Genomic DNA, 24372 nt, shown 5'->3' with positions numbered 1-24372 from the left:
CAAATGATTGTGCCCATCCCATGTGTACTGAATCAGAAACTCTGGGGGTAGGGCCCAGCAATCTGTGTTTAAACAAGGTGATTCTGTTGGAAGATTAACTTTAAAACCACTGCTCTAAGCCAGTGATTCTCAACTCTGGTTGCACATTAGAATTACCTGATGCGCAGGCTCCACACTTCCCACCCTCATTCTGATTTAACTGATCGAGGGTGGGGTCTGGCCAGGAAAGGGGATTTGTTAAAAACTCCCCTGGATAATTTAATGTGCAGGTAGGTTTGAGAAACACTGACGAAAGCCAATCAGAGTAATCCAGTCTAAAATACCGAATTGCAGTGTCAATGAAATGGATGCCTCCATTTCCATAATGCTGACTGAAGACCAACGTGTCATTACCATTCTTATAGCCACTGGGGTTAGTGCGAGAGAACTAAAGGCTGATGAACTGCTCTCTGCTACTAAATGGAACATGATCCTTTATTTCCTCTTCTTAATAGACTCAGAAGTGATAGGTTTGCATGGGGTGGTGACAGACAGTCCCACAGCTTTTCAGCAGTGGAGGCCTGCTCAATTAGGATGTTTTCTATGGAAAGGGGTAATAATCACATGGAAAATAATTTGTGGTAACCCAGGATTGGAACCCAAGCGATCTTAATCCAGAATCTTAGACCTTAACCATGGCTGCCACACTGTCTCGCTCTATGGAGGTTATGGCCAGGCAGTGTACAAGGCAAGGGAAGACACCTTCAATGGCAGAAGAGGAGGAGGAAATAAAGATCCTTCGTTTCACACCCACACACAATGCAAAATCTTTATGAATGCCTGTAACATCTAAAAGAACCTACATTTCTAGAGTTAACACTTGTTTGGGCCTAAAAACCACGTCAGTTACGATTTGTATCAATTCTTTCCCCTTCACCTCAGGGAAAACTTCCTCTCACTTATCAGGAGAAACAAACCATGAAGACAGAATACATGAGCCAACTTCAGTGAGTGACGACCCACTACTCTGATCTCTCTCCAGCTTCCAAAGGGAACTTCCTTTGTCACCCTGGGCCTCCCTGGGGTGGGAGCTGGAATACAGATGCGTTTGCTGAGACTTGGTCCTAAAGGACAACGTAGTGGCAGAAACCCAGGGATTATGTAACCCAATTAGCCATAATCCACCCTAATAATTCTTCATTTTTCCCATACACGTGCTTCCACACTGTAACATGGAATTGATGGTGTGTGATACTTTTATAGTTTATGCAGCCCTGTTTTCCTTTTTCAGTGGTTTATAAAATAATAACTTATCCTACAATTAATGAACTCTTAGATCGGATGAAATATGGTAATTACATGAAGCCTATATTGAGTCCTGCCATGCTTCAAGCTCTAGATTGGAGTGCAGATAGGGAACGAATGGAATAGAGCGCCCACGCTCAAGGAGCGAGAAGACAGGAAAACAGGTAAATGCATACCCAGGCTACATATTTTGTGGGGGATGCAATGTCAGTTGTGGTGGCTGGAGCACACTGTGGGCACCCACCGAGGAAAGTGGGGTGTGTGTGGAGTGGGGGGCATGAAAGAGAAGAAGATCCAGACAAATAGAGAGGCCTTGGGAAGCTTACCTGTTTAAACCGCTATATTTAATACCATTTTAAACGATATCAGAATAGCATTTGCCTTAAGAAGGAGAAGGTAAAATTGATTTCTTTAAAAAAACGCAAATATCCTTGCATTATGGAGAAGCTCCTTAACTCTCCTTCACCAATGAAGCACACCTTAGTCAGATTGCTTTACATCTTCATGGAACACATGAGAACTTCTCATCATGGACCACTGTAGGACGACGCACGTGGGTAGGTACCATGGTGGGGATTTTGGGTCTACTATGGGGTAAAGATAAGTATGAAGGAACGAGAGAGGGAAAATACTAATCCTTGTGGGAGACATTACTTATATGGATATTTCTAGTTTAGGATGTGACTGGAGAGAAGAATAAAGTCACTGGATAGCTGGCTGGTGAGAGGGTCAGTTAGAGCTGAAAAGGCACCAAAGGCAGTTTGCTCACCTTACAGTATTTTTAGGGGCTTCTGCTCAGTCCCAGAGATCAGATGAGAAACAGATCATCCCATCAAAAATGAACTCCACACTCAATTAGCTTCTCACTACTCCTGGAAAAGTCTAGAAAAGTGGGTAATATGGATTTTGGAGTATGTGTGCGTGAGTGCACACACACATATAATTCAAGTCTAAGACCAGGACACAATTCCCTATGCCCTTAGTAAAGAGAGCAGAAAACATGGTATCTTTTTCCTTCTGAATTCTACAGGGTAGGGGCCCAAATCCACACCAGGAGTTCTCTTTCTCTTCCTCCTTCTGAGTAAGACAGGAGCCTATGGACAGTTCTTTGGGGTGAGCAAAGGGTTACTTTGTGTCGTCAACAAAGTCCAGTGTATGCAGAGGACGGAAAAGCAAGCGAGATATACCAACAATAATACTGAGCTCAATTTAAGTAAGAAATACAAACGCCTGGGTGTAGAGCAAACACTTAACTTACTATGCCTAACCACTCCTTTAGCTGAGTAAGTAGCCAAACAACTTTGATTGGAATGGATATTGGTATATAGAAACTTCTTATTTTCATAAGCTCATTACTAACTGGCTTAGTCTTCTTAACAATGAAGTAACACACACAATTTCCAGCACACAGTACCCAGGCAAAGACCAAATCTGCTCACTTGGGACTCAGCGCCTTCCCAGCAGTGTCATGTTCTTAAAGGTTTGTGATGAGGCCCCTTACTTTCCATTATTACTTTTGTGAAAAAGATTGTGACATGGCCTGGGAAAGGCAGCCTTGATCATGTCAACTCCCTTTTCTGTAGAATGGGATCAATAATAATTAACGTTGCACTTGCTTTGTAAGGTGTGAGGATCAACTTCTATGAACATGTTGGGTGAACCAAAAAGTCCCGTGCGAATGTTAATTATAGTAGAGTTCCTGGTTAGGTTGTACCCCTCGCTTACAGACAGAAGGCACAATGACAGAACTGGCATTTGTTGTAGGTCTTCTATACTCCATGATATCTCACTCAGTACCATCTTATGTAGTGGGTGGTAATATCCAATTTTACATATGAGGCACATGGAGGTTAAGTAACTTATTGAATGTAAGCCACCTAGTAAGTGGTAGGGCTAGGATTTGAACACTGGTCTGCAGCTCAGAAACCCAGGTACTCTTAGCACTAGCTTCACATCTACTTTCTTACTTAGGTCTAAAAAAGAAAAACGAATGCAGCATTTGGTTTTTAGATAACCATGAAGGTTTCCACCACCACCCTCATCCTCAAGCTTCTGGTTGTTCCAAGGTATCATATAAAGTGTGTTAAACCTTTCCAAAGGCCTAAAGCTGGTAGGATGAGACATTCAGTACTGCATTGTGGAATGGAGCCCAGCAATAGAACAAAGGCAGAGACAGTCAGTTACAATAAAAGTAAAATATTAAAACTTCAATTGCCCTGCCTGCCAAAGATTGCATCCCTTAGCCCCTATCAGGGACACACAGCCCCAATGACTGTTGCGGTGATCCAGAGGGAGACTGTATTTTTTTCTTTTTTTAGCCTCACCTGACATCACTAATAAGATGCACACCTTACTGGTCACAGGTTAGAACCACCTGTGTCTAGCCATAGGGACAGCAAAGTGGACACACTGATTTTTCCTACACGTGGTGGTGTCAGGCAGGATGAAAAAGCAGGCATGAAAAAATAGGTCAGAGATCTGGGTGTGAATTCCAATTCTATCACTCACTGCCTAGTCACCCTGGGCCAGTTCTTAATTTACTCACTGGTAACACTTCACCTTGAAGCATGTACCTCTGAAATTCATGAGATGATGCAGCTACACTGATCGGCAGACGTCTGTGAACACAATAGACACTCAAGAGGGTGTAGCTTCTCTGATGATTACACTGTCTTATGAACTGGCTCATGTCCACTAGGAGGTAACTGCTTGGTTGGTTTGTTTTCTTTTTTATTATTAAACATATTCTCTGTGGTAGAGTAAAGATTAAAGATGACCTCAAGTTCTTACTATTCTGCCCTTTGAGAGGAGGAGTCCAATCCCTCTCCCCTTAAATCAGGGTTGGACTTCGTGACTTCCTTGGCTAATACAATGGAACTGAAGTATTATCCTGGGACTTCTAAGCCTAAGTCATAAGAAGCTTGGAGGTTTTGCCCTGGCCTCGTAGCCAAGAGCTGCCAGGTAAGAAGTCTGACAACCCTGAGGCTATGATGCTGCGGGAAGCCCCACTTTGTCCTGTGAAAAGGCCTCAGGGAAAAAAGATGTCGGGCCCTTCCCAGCTGTTCCAGCCTCCAACTGTTAGAGTTATTCCGGCCTGGATCCCAGACATTGGAGCAGAGTCTCTGCCAACCTCTGCTAAATTGATTCGTGAGCAAACTAAACGACTGTTGTTGCTTTCAGCTACAAAGTTTTGACGTGGTTTGTTACACAACAAAAGATAACCAGAACACTCTTTATCAGGTTTTCTCCCCCAAATTCAAAACATTAGTTTGCTGAATTACGTGAAGTAACATATTAACTTCATATTGAATCTGTAGTTCTCAAGCCTGTTTTAGACCCTGAAAAAACCTTCTGTGTGTGGACAACGTTAACCCAGGCATGACTCAGTAACTGGTGGCCCAATGACATACCCGAGCTGTTTTGTGTGTATGCGTGTGTAGGCACGTCAGAGTTTAAGTTATCTGTGCTTTTCCTATGTATCCAACTGCTCTTGTGAGAAGTTAAAAATGCTATAAATAACAGCCCTTCATCTCAGTGAACTTGTGAAAAACCATGCTTTGGAGTCAGACTAATTGACCTGGTGCCCAAGAGCTGCACCCTCCCAGCTCTGTACAAAGCTGGCCCCCAGCCCACACTCGGGTAGCTACTCATTAGGATGGTTTATCAAAGGTCACTATCTACCTTCCTCCTAACCAGCAGGAAACTGCTGGTTGCCTGCATTTCTAGGCAAACTTGCAATGAAAGTGTCAAGACCAAGTAGATTTCTGCAGCTATTTAGACAATCTTTGAGGAAAAACCCTTCAGCTTTCACATATGCTCCACTGGGAAGTAGGGCTCTTGTTATCGCATAAGACTTGGCTCTGAACCATAGAATATACTTATCTGATGCCTTTCAAATAATATTTGACCTTACATTATTAGCTTGGTGCAAAAGTAACTGCAGTTTTTGCAATTATTTTTAACCTTTTAAACCGCAATTTCTTTTGCACCAACCTAATATTATGCAAATTTAGGGGCATATAATCAGCATCAGTGAACTTGAACATTTTGCTGCCTCCCAAATCCATATGCTCTTTTGCATTTCTTGTTTCTTCTGCCTGCAAAGGCTGCCTCCCCTTCTTGAGGCAGTATGTGTATGTGTGTGTGTGTGTGTAATTTTATTTATCTTTCAAATATCCCCTCACCCATCAAGGTAGAGTTAATCATTCCTTGATGACATTGCTTCTTCAATCTGTAAAGCCTTTTCTCTAACAAGCAAGCTTATCATTTAAAAAAAAAAGAAAGGCCACAACAAATCCACAGTCCCATAGAATACATAGAAAAAGAACATGAGAGAATCCCTGTAACTCTTGGCAAAGTTCCACTAGGCTGAAAACAGGCTGACGTGGTCTGTGTTTCTGGGATTAGAATTCAGTAGCAGAAATGAGTCAATTAAAATAACAACCAGAATGCTGTCTGTAGATAAAGTGCTTTGCACTGGGGGTGCAATATAACCTGAATTGCTAAATTCTAAGGGCCAACTGATTTGCATCTCAATCTCTTTTCATGTTATTTCCTTGGCAAAAGCTAATAAGGAGCCACTCAGCCTAGAAAAGACAGGTCCTCTATTTACCTCAGCAAGAACTAGACAAACACAATGGACTTCAAGTTTTCCTAACTCAATGGCTTTTGTTTGACTGGCAGTGGGCAATGCCTGTTGTCCCAAGCGAGTCAATCTGACATCAAACTCACCAACTGCCATTGGTTTTTACATTCGTTCATTAACAATTCCAGTCCCAAAGGCGATACAGGCTTAACTAAGCGGCCACTGGCACTTCGTGGCAAATCCTCAAAACACATAAGCAACATGCAGACAGTCATAATGAAACACTCTTCATTCTATCACCGAATGTAAAGAAACCATATTTTTCCCATTCATTATTTAAGAACATGCATAACTTTGCAAAACATTCTAAGCCAAATGCTGTGAGAACACTAAATGGTTACAGGTTGTATGTGACAAAATCCACAAAACACAGCCTACGATTCCCTCTCCACATGAATAAACTCTACAGATGGTCACACAGGAATATCCTTTATTCTGCCACAAAAACAACAGCCATAATGTTTTTGACACTCATTCTTGAATTAACCATGATTAACATGAACATTTAGAATTATTATAAGAGTCTACATTACAGCTGATACCCATGGCAATAGAATAACTTAATGCTTGATATTTTAAGTACCTAGACAAAGCAGAGGGAAAATTGACTGTCCAGTCTCATTGACCAAACCCTGGTCTTCCCCTAGAAAGTGTGTAAGTTTTTGGCACTGGAAAAACAATGACATTGGTATATTCTAGGAAAGAAGAAATCTAAATATCAACTTACTTAACAGTTGGCAATAGAGGGCCTGTAAACTTCTCTTCATGGTATCATCTGGTCCTTCTTATCCTCCAGTTTATTCATGATTCTGTCTAGGAAATTGGGAGAAAAAAATTGTTACATCTGGGGAACATAATTCAAGTTCATAATCAGAAGGAACTCCACTCAGCAGAATCCTGGTTGTAAAGCCTCAAATACCCGATTGTGAAGGGGAAAATTCTGGGAATGGATACACCACAGTTTCATTTACAACAGTCTATGTTGTACAACTTCCAATTAATCAATTGATCAAATCCTGAAACTATGCACACCACTGAAAGAAACTTATACTGGTAACTAGATAGAGAGTAAGAATCTGGCTTTGGAACTTTTGAGGGCTTTCAATTAATCTCCCTTGAGTCTCTAGTTTTGAAACAGGAGAAATAAATTTCTAATCTCATTTCCACTACAATGTCACCAAACAACCCCAAAAACTTCACTACACTGGAATTATATTATATCAAACAACTTTTCTATTCGTTTCTGATTATAAGATACGTCTAGTACAGAATATTTGGAAAACATAACTAAACTGAAAATACAGATAAGAATACACAAGAAAACACAAATTACCTATCCCCAGCCTTTCATGTGTGCACTTCTATGGGTCTGTCTCATTTTATGTATTATACATTCTAATTTTTCTCCCGAGCAGCAGAAACATCTCCCTGTATTGTGACTATTACTTTGTTACTTTCTTTCCAATGGTACACAGTCTTTAAGATCAATTCCTAGAAATGGAATCACCAGGACACAATTTATGGCTTTAAAATACAGAGGGTGCCAAAAGAATTAGCCACATTTTAAGAAAGGAAAAGACTGTATTGAAATTGTGATACTCAATATATACCGATAACAAAAGATGAATACAAGTCACGTGTATACATTGTTTTGGCACCCCCGTTACGGTATATTGCCAAATCGACCTTCATCGATACCAGTATGTAGATTACAATCTACCCAATGATGAAAATTTATCATTTCTTTCAACCTTTGCCAAGTAAACAGGCAAATATTCCATCTCATTGCTTTAATTTATATTTTATATGTTTGTTAATCATTTGTCTTTAAAACATTTTAAATTTACATTTGACAAAGATTTTTTATCAGGGTCCTGAACCTTCTTCCTGGGTCCTTCTGTGCACTTCCCTGTAAAACCTAGTTTTAGCAAGAACCCTGCTAATTCATTTAACCAGAACCCTCCACCCTCACTATCTGATCAGGTCCCTCATCCTCCACCACCCGCAGGTGATGGCTCCCCTGGCCTGTCTTCAGGAAGAATCCTGAGAGGTCAGGTTAGCCAGAACCCTCCTGCTGTTTCTTTATAGTAATACTCCATCCAATGACCTCCAACCCTGCCCCTTGCTAAATTCTTACTTGCCAAGGCTGTATTAGGATTTGAGCCCAATTTCTCTCCCCCACTGTAAAATCCCACTGCAGGGGTCCCTCTATCTAGATGGTCCAGAATTAAGTCTGCCCTACCATCTTTAACAGGTGTCACTGAATACTTTATTCTTGAACATATTCTTTAACCATTCTCTACTGGCATGCTGGTTTTTGTTTCCTCATGATACTCAAAGTGGAACCGATTTATCTTTAATTTTTTTTTATCGAGCTATAATTCATGTATCATAAAATTCAGCCTTTAAAATATATAATTGAGTGGTTGTAAATGTATTGGAAAGTTGGGCAACCAATACCAGTACCTAATTCCAGAATATTTTCATCACTCTGAAAAGAAACTCCCATGTTCACGAGCAGCCATTTCCCATTATCCCTTCTCCCCAGTCCCTGGCAACTACTAATCTATGGAGTTGCCTCTTCTGTGCATTTCCCAAAAACAGAATCATACAATACATGTTTTTTTGTGTCTGGCTCTTTCACTTAGCATGTTTTCAAGGTTCATTCATGTTGTAAAGCATGCTGGGTTTTTTTTTGTTTGTTTGTTTGTTTTTGTAAGAATGATACATACACGTGCACACACACACACACACACACACACACACATTACCATGGTTATAAAGGCCTTCCTTAGTCCACGATGACACAAATAATTGACTGTATTTTCTTCTGGTATTTTTTATTTCCTTTAGATCTGTTTCTGGACTTTGTATTGTGTTTTACTTCTCTGTTTGCTTCCACTGTAACAATAAGTGTTGCTTAAATTACTCTTGGTAGAATTAGTCCTTCATTTTTACTTTTCTTTTTAAGGTTTGTCTTGTTCTTTGAGCTTGTTTTCTCCCCCAAATTAATTTTGAGTTCATTTTATTAAATTCCAGAAAAATAATCATTGGGATTGTAGTTGGAATTATCTTCTACTTGTTTTATTAATTTGGGAGAGACGTGATCTCTTCCAAATCCAAGTGTGGTGAGGAGGAAAATAAGTATTTTAGATTGTAGCTCTAGCGATAAGAAAAACTCTTTTTAGAGAGTGAGAAATATCCTTTTTGGGGGTTGGGGGGGGTGGGATATTAGCTCAATGATTTCTTTGGTTAGGAAAACCGGAAGACCCCCCCGCTGAGTAGCATCTGGATGAGTAAGATGGGGAGAAAGATAGTTAAATTAGTCTCCATTATAAAATAACAGGTTTGAGTTCCCAAAGGCTAAGAGGGGTTAAGTGATCCAGAAATCAGAGAGGCTGAGATGACAAATAAGAAATGTTGAGAAACAGAAAGAGGCGACTCCAAAAGATAGCAGCAGGGGAGAGCTAAGAATAAAGGATAAAGTGAGAAATTCTCCACAGGGGATGACCCATAAACTTTAAGATGTGTAATATTTAATTTTTCATTGCTTCTTTTCTATGCTGTTTGTACTTACATACATCTGTCTTCCTTCTCCTCCACAATACTTAGCCACCACAAGTATCCTGAAAACCTCAGCAAAAGTCTTACACAGACCAGCCTTGTACTGCGGGCGCTCAGCTGGGCAATGGAAGAGCAGGCACCGTGTCTCAAGTCAAGGGTGCCCAGGAACAGAGGAACCACCGGAGCCGTAAGTAATGATTAGTGGGCATCTATGGAGTGCTTAGGCTATGCTAAGTACTCAATAAGTGCACAGTGAATAAACGAATGAATGAATGAATGATCAAGTACAGGAGAGCAGAGAAATAGCTGTAGTCTACATTGATCAAGAGGAACATACGCCCCTCAATCATCTCTGGAAGTGCTTAGAGATGTTTGAGAAATGGCCAGACTGTCCACAAAACATGGACTCAAGCCGGTTTATTCACATGTGAAGGAACAACTGAGCCCATAAATCTGAGATACTGGGATCGTGAGCTACACAGGGCTATCCCGACTACAAGTACCGTAGGGCCTAGCACTTATTTCAAACTCATCTTTATTTAGGTCCTTCTGTGGAGTTTTGTATTTTTTGCCACTGTGATGGAATTTGTTTTCCATTATATTTTCTAATTGCCTCTATATGAAAATGACTGAGTTTTGTGTATTCATGTTGTGAACTAACAGCTCTCCCTGTTGCAATAATGGCCGAGTCACTTGAGTCAATTGTACTGCTTTGGGTGGATGGTAAGCCACCATGCGATTCCATCAAAAGCCTATTTTTAACTGTATAGTAGGAAATAATGGTATCTGGTTCCTCATAATGTAGGAGCTCCAAAGATAACTAATTTTTGCAATGAAATCTGAAGAAAGCATGGAGTTTTACAGCCAAAAGGCTGAATAAAAGCGAATGATGAAAACATTTAACCAAACATGCAGAGACAGTGGCACAGGTGGGGACTTCACTGATTATTAGCTGAGAAGAAACAAGGGGTGCAAGTAACCCAAACAACTCATTCCTTACAGAGAGCAAGCCTAATGGAATCCTGCCTCTCCCAGTGGCTTAAATGGGATACTTATATCCATTCCATTGACTCAGGAGGAAATTTCTCTTTCATAGACCACTGAAAATGGTCCAATTAGAAATGTCCATGTAGCAAGGAAAAAGTAATAAAGAGCCAAACAAAAAGCTCTAATATTTGATATGCAAACTGACTTGAAATGACAAGTTCCTAGAGTATAAGGAAGAATAGCCAGAAATGCCCTGGAAAATAAAACCAAAAAATCTCCCAGCGAGGTGGGGTTAGAGGGTGACAGAGCTACCAGCCCTACCAGACATTAAAACACACTCTAAATCCTCCATAATGAAAACAATTTGATATTGACACATGAATAGATCCAATTTTATATGGAAGCTTCGGATATGATGAAGGCAGCATACCCAGTCAGTGGGCAAAACAATGAACTTTTAAATAAATACTGAGAGAATGGCAGAGTAATATGAAAAAAGATAACTGTGCTCATTCTAAATACTACCTATCAGCATTAAGTTCCAAATGGACCAGATATTTAAATGTAAAAAAAGTAGAGCATACAAGTACTAGAAGAAAACATGGGTATATTCTTCTATTACTCGGAAGTAGAGAAGCTTTGCTAACTGTGAATAAAAATTTGAGGCAATAAGAAAAAGATAAACTCTATTACATAAAAAATTACACAGTAAAAAATAAAAATTAAGTAAAAATACAAATGAAAAACTGGAAAAAAATGTTCAACTTACAACAAGCAAAGAGTTAATGTACTTAAAACTTATTTGTAATCCCCAAATCAGTACTCATGATGCTTTAGCAATCTTGCAGATGTGTGAAGTAGTGAAAAATTTGAGTTGCCCAGGGGGCCGTGTCCCCACCTGAGGTCAAACAAGGCAAGAATCTGTCTTCCTGTTTCAGTTCTCAAACTGAGAACAAGTGTCCTTTCTCCATGTTCCTCAATGACATGTTTTCAGCATTTTTGTGGGTTTTTTTCCTTGCTATCTGTTTGAAATGGCCCCCAAGCATAGTGCTGAAGTGCTGTCTAGTGTTCCTAAGTGCAAGAAGGCAGTGATAGGCCGTACAGCCAAAATATATATCTTTGATAAGCTTTGTGCAGGCATGAGTCACAGTGCAGTTGGCCTGGAGTTCAAAGTTAATGAATCAACAATACATATTAAATAAGGTATCTTTAAAGAGAAACACATGAAACAAGGTTAAATATTGATCAGTTGACAAAAATGTGACCAGAGGCTCATAGGAACCTAAACTAACCTTGCATTTCCCCTAGGAGCAATGGTTCAGTATTCACTAAGTGCTCAAAACAACTATATAGAACAACCATGAATAATGAGAACCAACGGTATTTGAGTTGAGCTTTAAAATACCTTGTGAGGCAGAAATGAAGATGACCAATAATCCAGGCCAATAGCAGAACTTGATCAAAACAGAACAATGGCTCTACATCTCTCTAGGATAAGGGACGATCTGATTCACCTGGTGGCCAACATACCTTAGGGTGACCTCCAGGAAAATAATGAGGGGGGAGGGGAATGGGAGAGTTGACATTATCAACTAACATCACAGGCCTGAGAAGAAGTTTGGAAAGGAGCAAACTCCTCCATTTGACAGGTGGGGACAGAGACACCAAGAAGTCAAGGACTTTGCTCAAGATCAAATTGCAAGATCTCGAGACAGTTTCTTGACTTCTCTGATCTTTGGATTCCTTATTTGTAAAAGGGGTAAGAACGGGACTTAATCTGCTTGCTGCAAAAACTGAGACAATGCATACAAAGCACTTGCCCCAGTGCCTGGCACACAGTAAGTGCTCAGGGCCAATTAGCAACTATTGCCAAAGAGCAGAAGGCATGATAATGACTCATCAAGCCAGAGCTCACCAACTCTCTTAAGGTTGTTTCTCTTAAGCTAGACATGAACCAAAGGCTTTTGGGCTACTCCCCCCAAAGCCCCTTTTGTTAAATCCAGTGTTTCATTTAAATTGGATTTAGAAATTCCACTTAGGGGTATAAATTTAACTTTAAGGTTTTTATAATTTATACCTTTGTCTTCCTTCAAAAGGATCTGATGAGGCTTACTACTAGAGGCACCTTGTACAATAGAATTATTAACATATCAAAGTACATTAATGACATCAGAAAGAGGATCCAAAATTACGTGGAGGAAAGTGGGGATTAATTTTACCATCAGATGCGAAGGGACATTTCCCTTGGAGCTTCCTGAAAATAAAGGCAAAAAGGATAGCTAGCAACATTTTATTTTTTCCTGGCTGCATAAATGGAAGAACATTTTTTATTTTGTTTAGAAATACAAATCTTTTCTGCCACTGATTTCTGATAAAAGATCTTTAGATAGATCACCTATACATGGGGCTGACACCTAAATCAGAGGATTGCTGAGAGAATTAAATGAAGTAAAGCCCCTACTGGGTGCTTGGTACATTGTATGTATCTCTCCTTTTTTGCGAAGCTAATGGTGTACAGACATGCCATTTTTGGTTATTTGGGGATAAAGAGGACTGCGAAAACAGAAGGAACCAATTGATATTCAGCAAGTCATCCCAGGGCGTGAGCATCATGAGTGTTGGATTATTTCCGGAAGGCAAAGTGAAGGCTTCTCAGGCTCACTTATGCCGTAAGTCGCAAATGGTTGCATGTGTCCGTAGGGCTGGGTTTGGGTTATAATGGACTTGTCACAGTCAAATTCTTTTGATACAGATGTTTTACATATTAAACACAGGAATATCCTTCACTTCCATAAAAAGAAAATCTATGTTCTCTTTCATTTTTCTTGACACTTGTGGCTCTTACAGCCGACCTTCCCAATTTTCTCACTTTTGTGCAAGAAGTATTTCCCTTTCCTCCGAAGCAATCAACAGTGTGAACACAGTTATACTGACTGTCACTTTGTTTGTAGGAAGCATTGGGGCTCTGCTGAACTAGGAAGAATAAGGGAACAATGTTTTTTGGCTCCAGCCAAATGTCAGCAGGAAAATAGGTCTTTTTTTGTTTTTGTTTTTTTCTTAAAGAAACTGAACATCCTCTCAAAAATGTTTTCCCTAAATTTTCAAGAGAAGCCAGACATAGAATCTTCCTACTTAAATATACTAGCAATGGACTCATGTGGGCCAAGACCACATGCAAAAAGAAATAGGACTGTGTGATTTCCGATTGACAAGGCTTTCCTGATGCAGAACCTGCACGAGCACTGTTCTGGCAAACTGAGGAGCACCATGTCCGCCTGTGGAGAGAACCCTACTGTCAGAGGAAGCAGGGCAGACCTACCCCCACAGGGGCGGGTGGGGGGAAGAGGAGGTGAGGGGCTTCCTTCACCTAGTCCTCCAGTAGCCCAGGGCTCCAGGCTCTCATTCAGTAAACTTTAGAGGATAAAAAAAACCTTCAGTAGAGCTCCTTGCCTATCGTCCCCTTCATATTTACATCTCTGAAAAATAAAACACCGGAGGTGTCAGATTTATGGAGACACTGAATTCCGAACACAAGGGCAAAAATGGTTCAGCTCCTGCTAAGGAAAAGCCTACAAAAGGGAATCGACTACCAGCACACCTCGTTTTATTGCATTTCACTATATTGTGCTTCACAGATGTTGCATCTTTTTAAAAAAATGGAAGGCAAGATGTTCCACCAGCAAAAAGATTAAGACTCATTTTACTGTGATACTCGCTTCACTGTGGTGGTTTGGACCGAACCTGCAGTATCTCCGAGGTAGGCCTGTAAGGTGCATTCTGCGTGAGAGCTGCCTGGGTGAGTGTTCCTCCAGACCAGCTGGAGTTTATTTGCATTTGTTGGGGGAGGGTGTCCTGCTGTCCACAGCCTCTGAAGTCAGTAACCGAGTGAAAACAGGATCAGGAGCTGGAGGCTTAGTAGAATGGCACAGACCTTCCGGCATTCAGGTGTATGAAGACCATTTATCTCATCTGGGGAGACAGAAAGGTGCTTGGGCACGGTGAAGAATACACACCACACTTCCCCTTTTCTGGTTTGTTATTAAAGACCGAACACTGAGGTCAAGGAATTAAATGATATTGTAGCAATGGCAAATACTAAAGGAGCACGTTCTATCATTTTGACTGCACTGCTTATGAAAAAGATCATTTCTTGTCCACAGCAAACTCATTTTTCTTTCGTAGTGTCTGAAAAACATCTCCAGAAATTGAATTTGGGGACCTAAAAATATGTGTATTTCCTTTGGGTAGCAGGCATTTCTTTTGAAAGATGTGTCAAGTTTTTACAATGGAAAGGGAGGCAAGGTCACAGCAAGTTGATAAAACTCTTCTCAGAATGTTTTACATGTGGAAGAAACATTTAAACCCATGATGGACACTTTGAACTGGCAACACAGGCAATAATTTCAGTCTGAGAAATTATTCTCAATATTATAGTCATTATTAAATTTTAATTTAGACTTCAAACTCTTTTTTTCTATTCCCCTTCCTTAGTTATTCTCATCCCACTTCATCCACCTAAAGGCTGTAATTCTTGAGCTGGTATGAAGACAGTTTTAATCTGTGGTTCTGGTTTAATCTTTCAAAATATGTATGTAATTTATGCCAAGCAATGCCACAAGATAGGAAAAGTATGTTGAATGTACAGCTAGAATAAAAATTACAACAAAATGAAAAACTATGTGGGCAGGAGTAGGGTAGGCCAACATAAAACAGGTGCATCCATCACCCGAAGAATATGGATTAAGGTCACAGGTAACCAGTGCAGGCAAGCTCAGCCATGGGATCCAAGCACTGCTGCCAATCTCAACTTTATGCCTTGCTCCAGGAAGCAGGAATGATGTAATACATTTGACCTCACCCGTGAGGGCCGTAGTAGCTCATTTAACTATCCTGATAATTCTACCTTGCTTTGATGACTGGAAGGGCTAGAAGAAATATCCAGAAATGCCAAGATTGGTGTTCCCCAAAACAGCTGATGGTCAGAATCTTTTTTTTTTTTTTAATTTTATTGGGGAATATTGCGGAACAGTGTGTTTCTCCAGATCCCATCAGCTCCAAGTCATTGTCCTTCCATCTAGTTGTGGAGGGCGCAGCTCAGCTCCAAGTCCCTATTTTCAATCTTTAGTTGCAGGGGGAGCAGCCCACTATCCCAGGCAGGAATTGAACCAGCAACCTTGTTGTTAAGAGCTCGCGCTCTAACCAACTGAGCCATCTGGCTGCCTCCAGAATCTATTAGATTCTAAATAGAATCTAAATAGATTCTTAGGTCACTCTCTCAGGAATTCTAATTCCCAGGTTCTTAGATGAGGCAATTTGAAAAGGAGCCCAAGATGGCTCTCCTGATAAGCCAGGGATAGAAACCAAGAACTAATCTAGCAGTTCTTAACCCTGACTACACATTAGAACCCTGGAAGAACATATTAGACGAATTAAATCAGACTCCCACGGGATTCTAATGTGCAGTGGTCAAGAAGCAGGGATCTCCAGCCCTGCGTAAGAGAGAACTAGAGATACAGTGAGGCCAGTTTCACTTGTTCTCATTCCTGGCAGTTTTGTGAGATATGGAGGAAGTGGGATGATAAATGAATCCACATTTGCAAGTTATATTCAAAACAGAAAATGAGTGATTCAGTATTTCTTAAATATTTAGCTCTCCAGCCTCTCACGCAATTCAAGTTTTTAAACAACATTAATTCTGCGTGAGCTCTCTTTGGTAAACCTCTGACTTTTCCCTGCTACTTGCTTCATAGGGATGCCCAAGATGAAGGATAGCTCTGTCTGAAAGGTAAAGAGACTGAGGTTCAGTGAAGCCTGTATGGAAGCTACATGCAGACTAGGAGCCTGGCGTAAAGCCGAAACCACCACAATCTCTAACTCACTTGTTGCCAACGTGGTGTGATGCTCCTTTTCCTGAAGGCTGCACTCATAGGGAACAGTAAGTAGCTGGGGCTGCACATTCTGAGTGGCAGCAGTGGGAGAGGCCACCCTTAAAGGGCCCTCTTCCCTGTGGGGGACCACAGCCAACAGCACAGAGAGAAGCAGGGCAGGAAGACATAGTACAAGCAGCAGTGAGCCTGGGGATCCATTTCTTTGGGAAGTATGAGTGCCAGCACGTGACAAGCACTGTGTTAGCAGCAGGGGCTGGGAATAAAAGCAAATGTGACATGATCTCTGCCCGCAAGGAGCCTGCAGTTTAGCAGGGGAAGGGGACATCATGTCAAAAATCACTCAGTAGCCAGTTCTCCCCCTACCAGTCGCGTTAGACAAATCATTACACTATATTATAGAAAATTACAACAAATTAGAGAACGTGTCACTATTCTTGAGTCTCAGCATCCCTACCTATAAAACAGGCATCACAGCTATGCTGCAAGGATGTTTTGAGAATAAAATGATATTCCTATCGCTTCAGAGGAAGGAAAAATGATGTCTCCTACAGAGTAACAAGACAAGGTTTTTAAAGGAGATGGAATCTCCACTCAACTTTCAAGGTTAAGGAGGATTTCAAGAAGAAGGTAAAGCTAGAAGAGTTCAATGATGCCGAGTGAGGATGGTGAGGCAGGGGTTTGAGGATGAGTACACTGAACAACAGAAAAGCTACCACTGATTGCTTCAAAATTCCTAAGCAATATGTTTTTGGATATAGTGCGACTGGGTCTCCAGCTTCTCAACAGGGTCAGGCCAAAGTTCTCATCTTCTGGGGGAGGGAAGGACACGGAGGATCCTGAGGACAGACTGATGGGGAGCAGCAGGCAGCAGCTGGGAAGCGCAGGGATGCGGGCAGGGTTCCCAAGGCTCAATCTTCCCAGCGCAGAACCAAATAAATGCCTGCAAACCATGCGATGGCTGGAATGTCACTGTCCTGGAAGTCCCAGACAGCTATAGGACCCTGAGCCATTCCCACGGAGGTTTGCACAGCATTTGGTGGTACCAAACCCACGTTTACGCTGGATAGCTCTGGATCAGACAGCTGGACCCTCAGGTCTCCCGGCTGGCTAACTATGTGGGCTCTCTCATCATCTCAATAACTTCACAGTAATGTAACCCCATGGTTCACACCAGTGGTCCTCAAAATGTGGTCCTCAAGAAATGACTCTGGGTGGTGAACACACAATGTGATATATAGACGATGTTTTAAGAATTGTACACCTGAAATCTATGTAACTTGACTAACAATTGTCACCCCCATAAACTTTAATTTTTTTAAAAAAAATGTGGTCCTCAGACTACCAACCACACAGGAACTTGTTAGAAATGCAAATTATCAGGCTCCATCAGAGATCCACTGAATCAGAAACTGTGGGGGTGGGGTCCAGCCATGTGTGCTTCAATAAATCCTCCAGGATGCACATTAACGTTTGAGAACCCCTGTTTTGCGGTGAATTTCTGAACACATTTATTATGTGATGGCAGGAGTTTCCAACTGTCATTTTCAAAGGACCAATCATTGTCATCTTCAAACGACCAATAAATAAGGAAAGAAGGAGTTGGAGCAGAAAGAGCCATCACCAAGGTCTCTTTCAACTGTAACATACTATATAATTCATTGATTCATCAGTGGGGAAAATGGTTACAGTTCATTAGCTCAAATGGATTGTTGGTGTCAGCATTCGTGGATCTTGCTGAGTGCATTAGCAGGGTATGTCTGACTTCTAACGGCAAATTTAGAAATACCACCCATTTCCATTATTCAACTTTTTGGACTAGTAATATTGATGCTGTATAAGTAGTGCCATATGAAGAGGTTGTATTAAAACATGGGCTTTGGGGTAGGAAAACCAACAAAATAATTGTAATGTATTTGCCTCTTCTGTGGTTATACACAACCAACAAGACCTAGACCTTCCATTGAATTAAAATTCTGAACACAGGCAGCCAGAATTGATTTAAATGATTAAATCCTAGAACAACTACTTTCAAATAAACCTCTCATCCAAAACCTGAAAGACTTAACAACAACAGCCAATACTTAAAGATAAATCAAATGTGTAAGCCATTTGTACCTTGCAAATCAACCCACATCAGAAATCTAAAATTCAGAGGTATAAAGTTGAAGAAAATTGAGCTATACCTCAAAAAAGTCAAATTGGAGATGCACCAGGATTTTAAAAAGAAATTGGATATCTGTTATCCAGTGCTGTCTGTCTCTTCTCAAGTTATTGATCCACACTGACATTTGGCTACAGGCTTTCTAAATTAAACTACGAATTCTGGGAAGGGAGAAATTTTGTCCTTCTTGTCTGCTGCTGTATCCTCACTGCTTAGAATATGATCTGGCACACAGTAGGTGTCCAGTATACTGATTAAATAAGTGCATGAATGAGCCTACAAAACTGATGTAGGAAAATTCAAACAGAATTTTCTGTGATGCTAGAAATGTTCTGTAAGTTGTATTGTCTCTTACGCTAGCCACTAGCTACAGGTGGCTACCGAGCATTTAAAATGTGGCTAGTGTAACTGGGGAACTGAAGTTTAAGTTTCAATAGCTGCATGTAGCTGGTGGCTACCATAGCGGACAGCACAGTTACAGGGGCTTGGGAAAATGTGTGTGTGTGGAAAAAACAACAAAAGAAAAGAAAAACGAGTATGTAATGCAAAAACCTGATCTATTATTTCTGACCCTGGGAAGTGGTTTCAGTAAGAGCAGATTGGGTGGGCATTGCTTCCTAGGCTCCGGCTTCTTTCCATTTCCCCCTCAACCACTAAAGGCTATGGCAGCAGCTGTTGAGGCAGGAGGACTAAATTTCAGATACGAGGCGGAGCATCTGCATTCTTCTCCCACCAGGGACAGGGTGGTGTTGAACCCATGGACAGACACCACAGCTGGAGGAGGAAATGGCAGGGTCAAAAGAGGATTATGAAAACGCATAAATTTATGGTACGTGTGCTAAATCATTTTAGGAAAGGAGTACATCTACATGGCCACCATCATAATTTGAAACTATGTATTCTGGAAAGGGACACTGTACTTGTTTTGTAATTAGCTTGTTAACTTGTTTCCATTTTGATTAGCAGTCTAATATACTATTAGCAGGTCCCAAACTCATAGGCTACATGGTGAGATAAAGCTCCATGGAATCCCTACTCTAAACAGCTTTCAGTATTTTGTCCACTCAAAAAAAGAAGGACATGCAATGGTGTATTTTGTTTTGTTTTTTAAACCGAGTTCTATTTTGGTAGAAGTGAGAAGAAGCATTAACCTTGCCATCAGTCCACTACCTACCTATTGCCCATGTTAACTACGCAGCTAAGTCTGTTTGGTTGGACCACTGAGACCAGAGCTATCATCTGGTGGCAGCCAACTCAAATTACAATTAAAAAAATCTAGAAAGAAACACTCAAGGAGGAAATAGAGGAGATTAACTCTCAATATTGAAAATAAGATCGAATATATGGTGATGGAAGGAGAACTGACTCTGGGTGATGAACACACAATGGGATTTATAGATGATGTAATACAGAATTGTACACCTGAAATCTATGTAATTTTACTAACAATTGTAACCCCAATAAATTTAATAAAATTAAAAAAAAAAAAAAGAAAGAAAATAAGGCCAAACTTCTATGAATGACACAATTGTACAGAGCAGTATTTCTCAATTTTTTCATATTTCCCCCTTTAGAAGACTTTTTGGACATCTTTCCCCCTAAAAGTTCCCCCCATGAAATGTTAATACCATAGATATATTTGTTCATGTGGTGTATGTATATCTCTATTTTATGCAAAAACAGTAAGTACAAAGCTTACTATTTTGATTTAATGCAGGGTTAAGAATGACTAAATAAACATTTAGAAAGTTAAAAGTTAAAAAGTTATTAACATTTAAACTTAGCTATATAAATGTATTTACTGAGTAACCTAATACAGTTCACTTATATAAACTATAACATATGAAATTGAATATGCAAATTAGTAATTTATACAATTATATAATAGCAATATAATCAAATTTAATAAATATTCAAAACTGTTCATTTTTCCCTCAAAAGCAAAATAATTGAGAAAACTAAATTAATTTATTACAGATTATTTTTAGCAAACTTAACTTTGCCTTATGTGAGTAAATAATTTTTAACTTAGCTCTCTGCTAGATATTGTTGGTATTTTTCTTTACATATATGATGTGATTAATGATGGGTTGGATAATTTTTGTAGAATAATGAAATGTAAACTATTTTTATTTAATCCTGAAGGCCCACATTACACACAAAAGCACTGAAGATAAAGCACAAACAATGTCCACAATGCACCCAATAGGCATAAGCAAAGCTATGTAACTCTGAGGTTGAGGTGTTGATTCAAAGTACTCCAATTACAATCACATCAATTTGTCATAGTTTTGTAGCTCTGCATATACTTTGTTTCTTCCATGAACTAAATGTCAGTGCTGTTTGTATGATACCCAAGAAAACCCACTCAGAGAAATTATATACCAAGAAATAAGATTTGTTGGAGAGGATTAAGTTTTGGAAGGTCACAAACTATAGCAATATCTAAGACTTGAGTCACCCTACCTCCCCGTCCTCCCCAAGAACCAAGTTCCATATCCTTGGGGCAAAATTGCCCCTGTTAGGAATACCCAGTTCAAGAGATACTGTGTTTCCCTGAAAATGAGACTGGGTCTTACGTTAATTAATTTTTGCTCCAAAAGACGCATTAGGACTTATGTTCAGGGGATGTCATCCTGAAAAATCATGCTAGGGCTTATTTTCCGGTTAGGTCTTACTTGCAGGGAAACATGGTATTATTTCAATACATTGCCATATGACACAAAGTAGAAGTAAGTCTATGGAGATGTAAAGTCTGTGTCATTGTGTTTCACTAATCAGTTCATTCACCGCAGGACCCAAGTTCTGGTAGACAGTTGAGAGTTCTGGTAGAGAACCGCTGATCTCCTGCCTTCTATCTCTCAGTTTCTAGAACTCAGATCTCATCCCACACCCCTGCACTCTAAATTCTTCAGTGGCTCCCTCCCCACTGGGCAATGACAAGGGTATGAAGTCTGAATCATCACCAGCTGGAAGCAGGAGGTTGGGTAGAACAGCTGGCTCACGAAGCTCCTGCCTCACGAAGCCTATCAGAGGGGATCACAGGACCAAGGTCTGAGACAAAAACCTGAAATCAAGATCCCTCCGGGGAGGATGCTTCCTTTTCAGTTTAACCACTCCAGAGCGTACCCTGTGTTCTCCATGCTCATCCAGGGGCAAGTCCCTGAGTGGGGACTACACTTTCATGACTCCATTCCTTTCTGACCCCACCACCTAGAATGCTGTTGGCTACTTTACCCTTTCTTTGCCTATCCAAACTCTGCTCACTTTTCAAGGATTGATTTAATATCATCTCTTGTTTGTCTTGTTGTCTGCTATTTCCCTAGGGCCTAAGAACAGCGTCTAGCACACAGTGGGTAATCAACAAATATCTGTTGAATGCATGAATTAGTAGAAGTATATAAAAATGGAGCAAAGTCAGATTTTATGAGCTAATGACATTTTGAATCAATAATTATAGTTGACTGTATTATTAAATATCCATGCCCTTTCTTGGAGGAGAAAAGACAAACATTGATCTCTGATGGGCATATAGTATTAGTGAACAATAAACCTTTGCCGTTTTAAGTTCCTTAGATCTGGAGGTCTTTTGTTACTATAACCTTGCATATCCTGACTAATACAGTAGTAATTGGTATCAGGAATAGTTCCTGTAACAGTAAAATGCCCTACAATGTAAGGCACTGGCTTGGAGCCAGGAAGTGGTCCTGTGCGGAAACTCTTAGTGGAGCCTGGAAGAATGGCAGGCCATTTTGCAATAGGAAAACATTTGCTACAACTGTCAGCTGTGACAATGTAGAATACACACAATGTACCTAATGAGCTTGTTGCTTTAGGTGAAGAGGGTGAAAAATGAAACGAACAGCATCCTTTGATTTCTGTTGGCTGCATTTGACAAGGTGCCACGAGCAAGAGATGATTTAAGAAACAAACACTTTTGTAAGCAGAAATGAAAGGGACTAAGAGTCCAGACATTCCAAGTCTTACAGGATTAGAAGAGGCAACTTTTTTACAACCCAAACTGTAACAGAAAAAAACTGAGGAGACCTTTGAACAATGAAGGCTAATTAAATATCAGGAAAAGAACCAAATTAAAGGTGTGGATTTCATAACCCTAACAAAAAACTCCAAATGCCTTAAGATGGCCCCCGGGTGGATAAAAATGGCCCAGGAAAAAGTAACCAAAAGTGTGGCTCGCTCCCAAGAAATTTAAGGTATTTAATTAAAATTAAGTCTAGGACGAGAAGGACTTCCTTCCCTGCCCACACTCAGTGATGATCTGTTTGGCTAATGAAACGTGAGCAGGAGTGATGCATGTCAATTCTGGACTGAAGCTTTAACAGCCAGTACTTAATTAACAAGAGAGTACTCTCTTTTCCTCCCACCACAACAGTGGCAGTCTTCCAGACAGAGGCTCCATCAGCCTAGGTCTCAGAGTAAAGAAGACAGTAAGCAGAGCTGTAGCCCATCCTTGTTGGCAGATAGCATGAGTGAGAAATAAACTTCTGATTGTCATCTATGGATGTTTTGTGGCTGTTTGCTGCCACAGCATAAATCAGCCTACTTTGACAGATACAGCGACTTTTAAAAACATTTCTCAAAACTACAAAGAGGTCTATTTCATCCCGACAGGTGAAAGTTTGCTTGCTAAACAAAGTTAGTAAATAGTGGGAGGGAAAACTTGGATGAATTTAAAACCTAGTTATGAAGGCTATGTAGGGGACTGTGCTTTGTTAAAACTGATTCCGTTCTCTGATTTTGCCTCCCCCCCATTTCTCTTAAAACAACAATAGCTGTGTTGCTTATGGTATTCCCACCCCAACCCTCAAATTCTATTTACAATGGTACTACTCAAAAACATATTGTCCAAACATATCCTCCAAATATTGTAGATGAAAAAAATGGTTTGATATTTTGATCACTAAGAATAAAAATGAACCAGACTGACATATTACATTTTTTTCTTTGCAAGGAACTGTTTTTTAATTGAAATACCAGCTCTTTTAACAACTGATAGAATCATAATACGTGTGGCACCAATGGCTATAGAATGTGTTGAACCCTTAGTTTAGAACCTCATGTAGAAGTGACAGCTGCTAATGACACCCAGCATGGGCCAGTGTTCCTCTTTCTTCACGAGAGCAGGAAGATGGCACACACTACGGGCGCTGAAGATCAAGCAGCCAGCACAGTGCCTGGCACAGAGCACGTGATTAGTAAATGTCAAGTTTCTTGTACCCAGACTCCCCTTGCCTCTTTACTGGAGCTATCTGGCTGATCAGATTTACTGTCACTTAAGGTTTTCAAACAGACATGGCAGGTGATTTCTCCACAAGCTTCTAGACAAGCTCAGTTTCTAGACAAGCTCAGTTTTCTAGACCAGGATGACTTGGTGTCTCTTACAGGACTGGTTCTAATATCTTAAGCAGCTTAACAACAGCAGAAGGAGGACTTAGCAAGAACAGAAGGTAGTAACGTCCAACAGAGATTAATTTAATTAGCTTCTCCCTCATCCTATTTTTGGGGGTCTTGCAATATTCAGGGTCGTTCAACAAATGAAATTTCCTATGCTTCTACCCTTGAGATACTTCTGGAATAAAAAAAAAGGTCATTGTTCCTCAGTAGGAAAATATCTTACCTGGCTTAAGTATCACTTCTTGCCCTGATGTAAATAAAATTAGGCTTGACATATTAAAAGTCCTAAAGGCCTACATCCTGGATATTAGCCCCTTGGTCCAGGTGCTCTGACACAATTCTATTGCCAAAGGTTACACCCACATCCACAAAATTGCAATCTTTAAGGCCAGAGAAAAAATAATTTTTCATGTGGTATCAAGTTAAAA

At 40.3% G+C, this 24372-nt stretch overlaps 1 protein-coding gene across 6 annotated transcripts in view; it reads right to left on the bottom strand.

Annotated features, from left to right (window-relative positions):
• Positions 1–24372, bottom strand: part of TMEM108 (transmembrane protein 108) — a 258828-nt gene that overhangs the window by 128867 nt on the left and 105589 nt on the right. For 3 of the 6 annotated variants that reach the window (XM_019725922.2, XM_074312849.1, XM_019725925.2), the window contains one exon: positions 6657–6742. In XM_019725922.2, coding sequence (XP_019581481.2) covers positions 6657–6696 — 40 coding nt within the window. In that variant the 5' untranslated portion in view covers positions 6697–6742. The remainder of the gene's footprint in view (positions 1–6656; positions 6743–24372) is intronic. The other 3 variants (XM_019725923.2, XM_074312850.1, XM_074312851.1) reach the window with 1 other exon arrangement.

This window comes from Rhinolophus sinicus, linkage group LG10 (assembly GCF_036562045.2).
Source record: "Rhinolophus sinicus isolate RSC01 linkage group LG10, ASM3656204v1, whole genome shotgun sequence".
NCBI classification, from domain to species: Eukaryota; Metazoa; Chordata; class Mammalia; order Chiroptera; family Rhinolophidae; genus Rhinolophus; species Rhinolophus sinicus.
Note: the sequence above shows the minus strand (reverse complement) of the source record. Positions and strands in the feature narration are given on the sequence as shown.